The 13,618-nt window shown below is 35.3% G+C and overlaps 1 protein-coding gene across 3 annotated transcripts in view; it reads right to left on the bottom strand.

Moving 5' to 3' along the window:
- Positions 1-1,477: 1,477 nt before the first annotated feature.
- The window catches only part of LOC123706558 (RNA helicase aquarius), a 55,952-nt gene continuing 43,811 nt past the window's right edge, over positions 1,478-13,618 (bottom strand). For all 3 annotated transcript variants that reach the window (XM_045655827.1, XM_045655829.1, XM_045655828.1), the window contains 11 exons: positions 12,011-12,102; positions 10,552-10,750; positions 8,781-8,958; positions 7,927-8,051; positions 6,779-6,939; positions 6,073-6,340; positions 5,279-5,450; positions 3,862-4,032; positions 2,975-3,172; positions 2,335-2,502; positions 1,478-1,705 (listed from right to left, as the gene is read on the bottom strand). In XM_045655827.1, the coding sequence (XP_045511783.1) occupies positions 1,553-1,705; positions 2,335-2,502; positions 2,975-3,172; positions 3,862-4,032; positions 5,279-5,450; positions 6,073-6,340; positions 6,779-6,939; positions 7,927-8,051; positions 8,781-8,958; positions 10,552-10,750; positions 12,011-12,102 (1,885 nt within the window). In that variant the 3' untranslated portion in view covers positions 1,478-1,552. The remainder of the gene's footprint in view (positions 1,706-2,334; positions 2,503-2,974; positions 3,173-3,861; positions 4,033-5,278; positions 5,451-6,072; positions 6,341-6,778; positions 6,940-7,926; positions 8,052-8,780; positions 8,959-10,551; positions 10,751-12,010; positions 12,103-13,618) is intronic.

Below are 13,618 nucleotides of genomic sequence, written 5' to 3'. Positions count from 1 at the left end.
TGTATGAGTATGCTATATGTATTATTAGTACACAAATTAAGTGTCATAATTTAGTTCAGGAAATGAAGTCTTAAATAAGAATGAATTAATGAATTGTGGAATAATTGTTTCATTAACAACTGACTTCGAGGTAAAATATTCTAAAGATTTTTATATAATAAATAAATAGATAATCAAAGCATTTATTTTAAACGCTATTCATTTTTCTTACATCCTCTTTGCCGATATTTGCAGCACGCATTCCGTCAATATTATGTCAAACGGTTACATCAATTCTATTATCCTAGCAAGGTGTTGCTTTAATCTGTAATAGTCAACATCTTAGCAATGAAGAACACATTTGAGTGTTGTTCTCACCAATTTTGATAGTGGTCATAGCCAAATACACCGAGTACACCCGAAGTGGCTTGCTAGGTATTATTCATATTGCCAAGCTGACCTGAATATTGAGAGCTCTACTTTTAAGAGCCTATGAATTGGTCCCTAATATTATAATTAGTACATCTAATGCATTGTAATGAGCATGCTATAAAACGAAATGTTTTAATTGTATTTTTCGCAACTATAACGAAGATATAATGTGGATTTTGTTTATTACGGCATTATGTTGTCTATATTTGTATACATGGATACGTTTCTATCCGGGAAAATTTCCAGTTTATCCTGGTGGTGTACCATTGCTGGGAAATATTTCTTTATTTTCCGGTGGCACTGAAAGTAAGTCTTTCTTAAAATTTAAACGTTTATATTAATAAAAAAAATATTATTATTATATTTAATATAAAATATTTTGTAGTTAAATTATCAATTTTATGCATTTTTTTTTTCAATTCGAATTATTTCCTAAATAATAACTTTTCAGAAGCATGGGAAAACAAAGAAAATATTAAATTTTTCCTTTGTAAACGGTGATATAGTTTTAATCTATTTTGGTCCTATACCTATTTATAGTAAGTATACAAACTATGTTATAGTATTTGTTCAAACTGTCTAGTTTCTAACGTTGTAATTGTAGTGGTTGATGGTTACAGTAATAGGAAAGGTAGGATTTTGTACTGCGCAATAGTGTTTATAAAATAGTCAATAGCAATTAATTTTTCATACGTTTAAGAGAATGCTCTGCGCAAAGGCCACCCATGGTAATATTTACTTTTATCTCTTCCGTTTAATAAATTTAAGAAATGTATTAAAGAAAAGCTGTGGAAAAAGGCTTACTATAAAGTTAACAATTATCTAGTTGCTAAAAGGGATATTTGTTTTACAATTAGTGTTGTTTGCCATTTTGTATGATAATTCGCTATTTTAAAAAGGAACCGAGAGTATTTTATATATTTTTTATATAATACAATTTTTATGTATTATGTAATTTGTTTTTGTATAAAAACAAAGTGTGAATAAATAAATCTGGACATTTAAATGAGAATGTGCTTTGTCCTGAAAGATAACTACAAAGAATAGTATTATATATAAACAAAAATGATTCTAAAAAGTTTATTTACAATTTAAAAAATAAACTTAAAGATACACTTAAAAAACAAAGATGGGAAACTGCCTATCCAGTGGCTTCGTCAATCTCGTTAACAATTTCTGTCGGAGTGAAGGTCTCGTCGTCAGAGTCGCCCCCAGGATGCGCAGACACATGGTGAGTGGGTTCCTGCGTATGCGCAGCACGACGCGTTCCCGGCGCACTGTATTCTCGCTCGGCCTGTTAAAGGCAAGGCGATAAATTTTCTAGATATTAAATCAGATTTATAATAAAGAAAAAATGCAGAGTTAATATTTTTAATTTAGTTTAATGTACTTAGAGTTGAGTATATTTTTAATTTGTTTATAGTATTTTATTATTAATTTCAATACGAAGGTCCCCAAACAGTCTCAAATTACTCTATAAAGACAAATACTTTTGCACACGCAGATACTCTACCACATTCACAACTCTTTGATTTTTAACTTAACATTAAACAATGCAGGGGGAAAGGATCGTGTTTAATTCTTTTACGTCGCTGATATAATATTAAGATGGGTTTTTTTACATACAATGTATGGTTATCGCTATAAAAATTACCTAACCAACTTTAAACCTTATTTCAGCAATGTAAAGATACATAATCAGTATAACAAAGCTTGATCCAATAGGAATACATCAGCGAGAAATATTGCAAAAACTGTGAAAATTAGTTCCTCTCTAAAAATCTCGATATCTATATCAGGAATTACGGACTCGTATAGTACACATCTCTTATATACATATTCTATACTTTGCAATACTCGATACGCTGATACATTGACATAACGGGAAACAATCAAATAACAACTACTAATTACATATCTTACCTGAGGCCGTACAGCAGTGCTCATATATAGGTCGTATACGTAGCGGGCCATATGCGGCATGTCTCGTATGCTCATAACGAGCGCGTCGGGTGTGACTGCGTGCGCGCTCCGTTGCGCGGGGTATCGCTCGCCGGGGACCAACTCGAGTTCTAACGGACGCTCTACTAGCTGAAAATTTATGTGTATTTTTCAGTGTAATAATTTCTTAAAATGTCAGTAGAATTTGTACAAGAAAAGTAAAAGGGGCAGTTTGTTATGTTGGCTTTATATAATAGCCAGATTCTAGAAGTAGGTACTCATTGGAATTTAGACTCTTTTGAATTTACCATATTTTAGAGATATTAGATTTTCAAACGGACCTTGTATTCTTGTATGCGAGTTCTATGTGGATTATAAAAACGTATTTTCGTTGTAAGGTGAAGTGTTGACGCATGTATGATGAACTGAATTTTTATATAGATTTCTTGGATGTATTTAAAATTATATCTCATGAATATGAACTAATGTGTCCAAAACTCAACTAATTGACTTACCAATGCTTACTTACTTACAAATATACACAAAAAACAAACTTTATAAGTTTCTTTAAATATACATTTTTTTTAATACAAAGACTTAAAGGAACAAATATAATTATTACCTGATTGAAGGTAGGTTGCAATTCGAAGCAATTCCTGAAGAGATTAGCGCGTGCGAACACGTAAAGACCTAGTCGAGCACGAGACGCCGCGACGATCAGACGTCTCAAATCGCGTACGTGACCCACGGCTTTAGTGCGCACCAGAGATATCAAGGCGATATCGTTTTGTTGACCTTGATATTTATCCACCGTCGTAACCTGGATAATAAATGTTTTGTGACTTAATAATTTGGTGTATATAATGTATACATAATACAATATTCCAATTTTTCTCGCAACCGGAGCATCAAGCTCGCCATCGACGGGACATGTTTCGACCTTAAACCCGAATAAGCTGGGTTCCCACCACAAGGCTGTGTCCTATCTCCGACCCTGTTTATTCTACATATTAATGATATGTTGCAAGTTGGAAACATTCATTGCTATGCAACTATCGCACTACACACACTATGCAACCATTCAGCACTGGAGATACTATTTACACTGGCCGGACAGATATTTCTCGGGCAGTTGTTGATGAGTACCGGAACAAACTTGTGTGACCGTATTCAACGAAGAGCGACAACCAGTAACTTTCCGAGCGGCTTGATCCCTTGACGTTGCGTAGAGATGTGGGGTCTGTCTGCATCTTTTACCGCATTTACCATGGAGTGTTCAAAGGAGCTGTTCGGACTAATACTGATTTTTATCATCGGACGTCATGGAAAACTACAAAATATCATCCGTAACACCTTGACGTCGTTCCAAAACCGAGTGTTGCTTAATACAGTTTTTGCTGAGCACCACCACTATCACCCATGTATTTCCGAACCGGCGGTTTTATTATTATATACCCGTTTGCCTCCTCTGACATAAAAATAATAAGCTAATTGGTACAAAAAGGTTACCTTATGTGGTCTGCCAATAAGTGGATTGTCAGCGCATCTCTTATCAATGACATCTCTAATAAGGTGCTTCTGTCCGTTGTAAGTGGTAAGGATGGAGATCTTCTCCGCTGGCCATCCAACGATCCTCATGTACATAAATACCGCTACCACGTACTCTGCCTCCGCTAAGTTCTGTAAGAAATTACACTATGTTATCTAGAGTCTCATAACTGTAGTGTGACAGATGATGCGGTAAATATCCATATAACATTAATAGACAGCCATTAACATTCAGATTTCACATGAACATTGAGAAACTGCTGATCCGGCTCCATTTTAATAGCTAAAGGTGCGCGATAATGTCTTAATGGGTGTATACTCTGATTTTAAATTCCGTAGAATTCTGACAGCTATCATTTTTTGAAATGTCAGATTACAAACCTTTTTGGCCGGGCGCATTTTTCAATTATAATACAAATGAACTTCTTAGTCTATGCATACATTTTATTTTCTATGAATGTATTAAGTGCGGTCCTCCACATTAAAGGTGGGCTTACGGCCAGTGATAATTACGTCCTTTTTCATCAGAAACAGTAAATACATTCATCAGAAACAAGTAATGATAATCTTTTATTTTTTAAAATAGGTTTACTAAACCTGGAATTAATAGGCAGTGATGCCAGCAAAAGAATAGAATACAGTAATTAAACTTAATGAGATATATTGTTCGTGATATTGAAATATTTGTTATTTTTGCATTAGGTCACTTTCACTTGAGTAAGTAAATATTAAGGTTTACGTTTTTATAGGTAAAACATAAAAATACGTAGCATTTTATTCTATTGCCCTAAATTTGGTCAAATGTGTCCCATTTTCAGTGGTGAACTTTTTTAGTAGCAACACTTATGAAATGTCACAATTCCACGGAATGAAAAATGTCCGATTTTTAGGTAGGTCACTTGAGTAAGTAAACATTTAAATTTACGTTATTGTAGGTAAAACATAAACATTTAATAATGCCCTCAAATGGTCAATCAATTTATCTGGCATATTAATTTCTCGCTTCCTGTCAAAGTCCCGAAGACTTCTTCAATTTATTTAATATGGTGCTGAGACTGCCTGTGCTTTGAGATGATCCCACCGCCTTAAACCTTGGACGTTACACGTAGGGCTCAGTCTGTTATTGTACCTTAGGTCTCTTGGTGCAGACATTCTGCACGTGTAAGGCTTAGGGATCCGTAAGGTTCTTAGGTTCTTAAGTCAGTTTGCTAATACATACAGATACTCTCGACACTTATTACATATAAATTTAAACTGTATAAAGAATATTATGAAAAATACGGAGCAAGTACATTTAGGGGTGTAACTTACAAATAAACTGATTTGTGAGATCTAAGATGTGTTAAGACTATCACGTATTCAAATTAATATTACTCACTTGGTAGAAGTAAGGGCTGGGTTCAGTTTCACCCGCTCCATTGAAGTCCTCCACGTTGATCAGTTGGAAGTCGTACCGCAAACCAGCGTTAGCCGCGCGGTATTCGGGCAGGCGACACACGTGCCCCAAGTCTCCAAGAGCGCGGTAACGCCAGCGATACAGGTTGCAAATACTGCAATTGTGTATCCAATATTACTTTGTGTGCTTGGAAAGGGTTTTTAACTTTCTGTAATCAAAAAACCTAGTTACGCTTACAGTGTTAATGTGGTTTTTCTGTGTATACTTTTAGAAACATCATATATCATTATTATAAAAAGCGTGACAGTGTGTATAGCCAGTTATTCTCGCTCGTTCGGTAGTAGCCGAATAACCGAATCTAAAATATACTTAATTTAGATTTTCGAGACGTTCGTAAATCGTCATTGTTACGACATCAATTAATTGTAATTGTAAATGTATTTTCAAAACCTTACGCTATCTAAGTTAATTGAACGCAAATTGTTAACTATGTCCCTAAAATTATGAGATCCGCATCATTTTGGAGGACTTCGATAGTAAAATTAAAATCATGATGGATTCTTAGGGGTAAAATTTTCTAACCAAAAATTACAGCAATTTTTTAATCAAGGTAAAAAAACCTAGGCCTCGGATTTATGTCTAATTCGTGTTTTTCTTGGCTAATAGGTGGTCAGCTTTCTCTGCCCGAGAGACGCCGTCGATTTTTGGGTCTAAGGCATTCCGGTTATCTCACAATGTTTTCCTTTACTGTTTAAATATCAGATCTATAAACTTACGTAGGCCTTGCTCGTCCCTGTGCATCCAATTCAACATACGGCACACCCAAACGCACCATTCTAGTAAAGAGGCTCTGCTCCATATTAGAATACTTCTGGAAGGCCATATTCTTCACCACTGGAGGCAGTTGGTGGTGATCACCGATCATGATCCAGCGCTTCAGACGCGATCTACCATCTTGAGGATTTTGGAGCAGCAGCGGTATGAAGGTCTCGATCTCAAGGATTTGAGCAGATTCTTCCATTAGGATGTTGTCGTATTTGAAACCTGTGTTACGTGATAGATATAGTAAAATAATTAAGAGTCAATCAGGTTTTCGTGTAAATAACAATGTTTTTTGGGTCATAACTATGTATTTGTCAAAGCTCACAGCAGGAAAGCTCCTGTTTTGGTTGTACAGTTTTTTTATACTAATTTACGTTCCCCTTTGCTTCCTGGTTGAAATAAAGAACCCTTTATCAAATATCTATATATATATCAAAAAACAAATTATTAAAAGGACAAAAGATTATACACTAAAGTATTTTTTTATAAAAGATATTCTTCAAATACTTCAATCGTAAGAGATTCAGAAATACTCCAATGTACTAGGAATACATGACTCAAAAAGAACCTATAAGATGACATGTGGTTGTATTTACCAATATTAATGTTACATTATGAACAAAAAATACATTAAATTATTAACCAGATGCCCCCACTTACCAATCTGAACCAGCTCGGATCGTTTAAGTGCGGCGTGCGTACACGTCATGGCGATAATTTTGGCTTCCTTCACCAACAAATATTTGGAACGATCGAGACCAGACCGAAGCAGCTCGAACGCACGGAATTCTTCCAGTTCTTCGAAAATGTGGTCTATGTACCTATTGAAGATTTGTAGTTTAGCATAATGGGTTGAGAGATAATGAAAGTTACATAGTGAATCCGTTTAAAACTCCTCTAGTTCTTCGAAAATCTGTTTAATATTATGATCATAGACCTAATAAAATAATAGATATCAGTTAAAAGCTATATAAAAGTAAAGCAAATACAATCATATTGTCTATATCAATATTTATTGAATAAAGATCTATTCTCTAAAAAAACGAAGTTTCTATTTATGTATATATTCTATTTATATCTATAAGAATCTATTTAACTAAAAAAAAACAAAGTTTCCACCACCCATATACACCCTCACTTTCACACCATCACACAACACAGCCAAGGTAATTATATTGATAGCGAATATTTTTTATACATTTTTTTCTTTTTGTAAATGTTTGAACCTTTTTTTTTATATATTACACGTATTGCATGTTTGGTAATTTCTTTAGTACTCTCTTGTTATACACAATTTCTTTTTGGTTTACGAAATAAATAAATAACAAAAATATTATGTACATATTCCAAAAACATGGTAACATCTAGGTCTTTTTTTTTATATCTACTTAGTAATACATATTATAGATACTTATACGGCTTAGATTAGATGGTTTATGCCAGGTACGTTATATTTTTGTTTAGAGTTCGGCAAAATCAGTTACGGTAAAATAATGGGCAGATAATAGAAACTAAACATTGAAAACAAAGCAAAGCAGATAGATCCAAATTATCGTAAACGTACATGTATTTTAAAAGAGATGAGCTATGATGATAAGAATAAAATAATTATTGAACATATGTAACATGGAAGTAAAACTCGACTGTATAGAATTTCTCTGAAAAAAATTATTTTCAATTAAAATTAAAATTTATTTCTATCAAAATAAGTGTTCTTGCTCGCCTTCGTCTTTTTCCTAATTTAAAAAGCAAATATAATACAATATAATTATGATCTATAAATTAGTTTTTCTGTTATTTTCTGTTACCTGTAGCAACTTTCAGCAATTTCCAAGTCCTCTTCATAAGATTTTCCCGGAAACAGTGGTTTGGGGGCATCATCGAAGAATTCGTGGAACGGAAAGTCTTTACTAATCGTTTCCACGGTTTTCGCCTGTTAACACGTGGTTAATATCAAAATAAAGCTGTAAATCTTAAGTGTATGTACTAGAAATAGCTAAGTATTTGCAATATTTATATTTAGTGAATCAGCTTTTCATTGACTACAAAGTGGTCATTAACTTAAAAATTTTGTACACCATACTCGATTTTATACTAGTAATAGAAAATCGTATTCAATTATTTCTAAGCAGCTTTGTGGGGTCGTTAGTTCGATCCCGGCTCGGCTCGTACGGTGAAAGATAATATCGTGAAAACCGGCATGTCCCAAATCCAAAAATCAATGCCATGTGTCAGACAAGGCTGATCACCTTCTAGTCTATGAATAAAAATGATCAGAGAAACGGGTGCTATCCGAGGACGAATAGGGTTGTAGTTAGGGTTGCCACCCGTACTTTAAAATAAAGTATGGTACCTTATTTCAGGTTTGGCATTTAGTTGTACTCCATACTTTATGAGAACAATAAAGTACACGAAAATACTTTATTTCGCATGATATGATTCTTTAGAGAGACTACTTTAATACAAACTGCAAAAGGCAATAAAACGTATTTAAAAATAATAAGCAAAAATATATTGTAATTTACTTTGATCCTATATACTTTTTCTTCTTGTGTACTCTAATTAAAAGCGAAAAGTGAATTTTACCACTTTTGTCACCATGGAAACATATTGTCAAAATATTTCTATAATAATTCTATATATATATATATATATATCGAACCTGTTTAACAGCCCGCATAAAGGTTTGCCAGCGTGGACGCACATGGTACACGTGGAAATGATGAGCAAGCTCACACGTGGCCCCAGCCTCGCCACCAGCCTCCAGGGTCCGTTGGAGACGAGCTACTTGCTCTAAGAGCTCCAATCGCTTCGCCAACACGTAGTTTACACGACCGTACCTGGAAGCAGATTAATTAATCCAATTGACCAATCACAGGTAACAATAACATTAAATGCTAGAGAAATCAATTAATAAGCGAGTATAAGTAAACATTTTAAACAAAAAACATTTAATTATAGTAAACTTTATTCATAACTAGCGGTCCCGACAGACTTCGTTCTGTCAAAAAAATTTAAAATGTGGCAGTTTTTTGTTCCTATGAATTTTAGAGTCGGCGCAAAAAATTCTCCTGAACAGAACCGTCACCCTGATGATAGGGTGATGTGTGAGGTTCAGCTCGGGTGACCAAAGTATCTTCGCTTCCACGAACTTTGGCCACTCTTCTGTGACCCACTAAATAACCCCGACTGGGATATTTTCCTATTACTAGGTATGTATTTAAATAATTTTGCACAGATAGGGATATTAAATTAATAATTCAAAAATTAAACCCTTTTTTAACGCGATTTGTTTAACAGATGTAATGACGTGCAAAAGTCGCATGCCGAAACTAAAATAAAATAAATAATATCGCGAAGCCAATCAAAATAAATATCAGTACTAATGATCTATAGCTATTAAAATTTTTGACTATTCAATTTGGTCGGGTTCGCGATATTATCACTTGTTGTGTTTCGGAACGCGATAAAATCCTATACGCAAACTGTTTGATAGATATGATTGAATTTGAACTTTGTGCAGCGATAATGAAGTGCAAATAGACTCTTTGACGTTAGGAACACACCTACATTGCTTAGACAACAATGAGTGCTTGTAATTTAATATGAACTTTATTGAATAGCAATAAAGTTCAAATTGACTCTAGAAAACGTTTGTATGGGAAATAGAAAAGGGCTGTTTTTAGGGTTTTCCCGGAAATTATTCGATTTTTTCTCGCATTTTACACCTTCCCTAGACCACGAACATTTCAAGACTAAGATAAGATAAATGCGTTCAACAGTTCTCGAGTTTTAGTGAGACTAACGAACAGCAATTCATTTATATATATATATATAGATGGATGGATAAAATATAGTTGTGACAAAATTTATCTGACGCTAGTCCGCCTGTCGTAGGTGCCTAGAATAGCTGTTCCGTACCCATGTACGGAATGCATGTTTAGAAAAAAGTCTTAAAGTTGAATCTTTTAAAACAAACACTTTAAGAATGCGGGAGTATTTTTTTAGGGTGTCTGAGACTTGTTATAGCCTGCTCTATGTCTAGTTCAGGTATTGCAACAATTTACATCTTGACAATGTTCTTTATATTTATTAGCTCACAATGTGCTGTGCTCTGCTGTTTCATCTGCCATTCAGTCGCCAGGTTGTAATACCTAAATTCTCTTTATTTATTAATGTTCACCACATCATATATAATGCTATACAGTATATGTTCTAATAAATAAGGTAGCAGCACAAAAATAAATTTCCAATTTGAACCTGTAGTTTTCGAGATCCAGCTCCACGCGCTATCCTGAGATAGCGCGTTGAACCTGCCAAAGTGAGGGAAGCTCTCAAAAGGAAATAATTGTAGATATATTTTTCTTTAGAATTATGAACCAAAAATTGTGCGTAAAAAAAGTTCTGCTTTCACGGCATAACTTTTTTCTTACCTTGAGAAATCTTTATCCGTCTGTAACTCCTCTTCACCGTGACCAAGACGCAGTAAATGTCTCTCATCAACATCTAGTTCCGCCACTTTCTCGAAGAGCTGGTTGAGAGCCTGGTTACTATGAGTTACTACCAACGTCCGTTGCCATGGGAAGTTGTGGTAGAGGTTAGATATTATTTGTACAGCCACGTCCGTTTTACCTGTTGATAAATGTATTATATAACAAAATATTCTATTGTATGGTTGTACATAGCAGCTATTAGTGTACGGAGGGAGTTACGCGGTATCTGTTTGAAATTCCTTTTGTAGGGTAAATAATGTATATGAGTTTGAGACGTTGGAGCTGCAAGTGCCGACTTACCATACTAAGCATGAGAATCGGCAACTATAACACATTCTATCACTAATATCATGTCTTTTGCGTTCATTCAATCAATGACATAAAAGCAAGCTAAGAACAATTTTTCAGCTTGCGTCACTCTAATTCATTATATATTTCCCAAATCCAAAAGTATAAAATTTGCAATTTAGCAGTGTTGGCTTAGTGGCTTGAGCGTGCGTCTCTTAACCCAGAACCCAGACTCTGCACCAATGGCCTATGCTTTCTATGTGCACATTTAACACTCGCTACGGCGTAGGAAAACATCGTAAATTGCCATAGAATCACAAAAGGCTGATCGCGAAACAAATACATAAATTTGAGACCAAGGCCAAGGGTTGCAGCACCACCAATTCTTAAAAGGCCGGCAACGAACTCGCGAGCCCTCTGGCATTGAGATTTGTGTCTATGGGCGGCGGTATCACTTAACATCAGGTGATCCTTCTGCCCGTTTACGGGGAGTACAGGGGGTACTATAAAAAAATAACCATTCTGACTAAATATTCGTAAAAAAGACGACATCCAAATTTGGTAACTAATATAAGGAACTCGTAAAAACATTAGACCATAATAAAACAATAGGATACAAAAATAGAAGACAAAAGACAATTTACTTGATATTATTTTATAATGAGTTTGACATAAGCGGATAGAATAGATATGCTTTGAATTTTGTAAATTTACATATTGTGTCGAGCGCAATTTGTTTTTGCTATGTTTTAGTGGCACTCATCCAGTCTCTGAATAGCAGAGATTAGATTAGGTCAGATTAGGTCAGGTCGATTCTACATACCGATTTCAAGGCCAGGGGATGCGCAAACGCTTTATAAAAATATATATCAATCAATAGCCTAAATATTTGCTTTATTAAGTCACGTAATCGAATGCTTTATAGACATATAAACTAAACAGAAACACAAAAACATCAATCAAAAGGCACTATTCGACCTGTCAGAAACTTACAAGTTATTAACGTATATTTGATAAAGCTATCGTAAAGCTAATTCTTCGTGCGTATTCGTAAGCTTTAACATACAATTTCTTGAATGACCTAAGTGATGACTGAAGTAATGTATCCTACCTGTTCCCGGTGGTCCGACGACCAACGTCAATCCAGGCTGCATTCCCGACCTTATAGCCTCCACTTGTGTCGGCGTGAACAGTATATTGTTCCTGTAGATATAATAAAAAAATAAATAAATCAATGGCGCTACAACCTTTTTAGGTCTGGGCCTCAGATTTCTGTATATGTTTCATAACCATGATCATTTGTTAATCTAATAGGCAAGTAGGTAGTCTTCTGTGCCTGACGCACGCCGTCGGATTTTTGGGTCTAAGGCAAGCCGGTTTCCTCACGATGTTTTCCTTCACCGTTCGAGAGAATGTTAAATGCTCACGTAGAAATTAAGTCCATTGGTGCACAGCCGGAGTTCGAACGTATAACCTCAGGGATGAGAGTCGCACGCTGAAGCCACTAGGCCAACACTGCTCACCCCACAAACTTTAACTACTTATATTATTATGGATTTATCGAAAGCTTTGACCACACGCTTTGACCAAATTAATCCATGACAGCGATTTTTCCATTAAAAGTAGGCCAACAGTGTTTGTCTGTAATGTGATAATATACACTTTATTACCATCGTAAAACATGAAAAATAAATCATGTAAACGTACCGCCCCGCTTTTCTACTAAAAGCAGTTCCCAGACAGACCTGATGTATGTATATGTATGTATGATGTATTCTAAGCAATAAATAAAATATGCAAATCGAGGTCTGCGTGGTTAAAGGGCGAGCATTCCACGGGCGACATTATTAAAAGGAAGATCGGATTGGAGCCATAAAAATTAAACATATGGAAGTCGACTTAGATCAGATGTTCATACAAGCAAATTTAAGGAGACCATTAAGGGTGACGTCACGTTGGCTAAAATGATTCGGCCTTAATTTTTTAGGTATTATTGCTACACCAGAAAGCGAACAGAGAAGAGGTTGACCAAAAACGCCAAAGTGATAATAGGTCCTTACATATGAAATTGGCGTTTTGTATGGGAGCAACAAAAAGTCGAATATTTTTAAATATGATATATTTAATTAATCAAAGTATGAACCATTGTTTTCTATGCACTTTTGCCATCTCATAGGTAGTTCATTGATCCCTTTACTAAAAAAAACAGTCGGACGGGAATCAATAAAATCTGTGAAGGCGATTTGGACTGCCCCATCAAAGTTAAATTTTTTCCCTTGCAAGAAGTTGTCCAAATTTCGAATAAAATGGTAATCTGTTGGAGCAAGGTCCGGGGAGTACGGAGGATGGCTTAGACATTCCAATTGAAGCTCTTCTAATTTGGTAGCCGTCTGTTGTGCAGTGTGTGGTTTAGCGTTGTCGTGAAGTAGCAGTAGCAGTGGCGTGGAGCGATTGACCAGCCTAGGTTGTTTAGCCGCTAGCTTTTCCATCGTAGTATGCAATTGCTGACAATAGACATCAGCCGTAATAGTCTGGCCAGATTTGAGAAAACTGCAGGGAACTATACCGGCACTAGTCCACCAAACGCTTACAAGTAACTTTTTTGGGGTTAATTTTCGCTTGGGGCAGGATTTGGCTGGCTGGCCAGGATCTTTTTCATCACAGGTAATGATTCGGTTTCAAATACCTTCATTATTGTGCCGGTTCAGTAATGTAACGC

This window comes from Pieris brassicae, chromosome 2, assembly GCF_905147105.1.
Source record: "Pieris brassicae chromosome 2, ilPieBrab1.1, whole genome shotgun sequence".
NCBI lineage: Eukaryota > Metazoa > Arthropoda > Insecta > Lepidoptera > Pieridae > Pieris > Pieris brassicae.
This window is presented reverse-complemented; position numbering and strand designations above follow the sequence as displayed.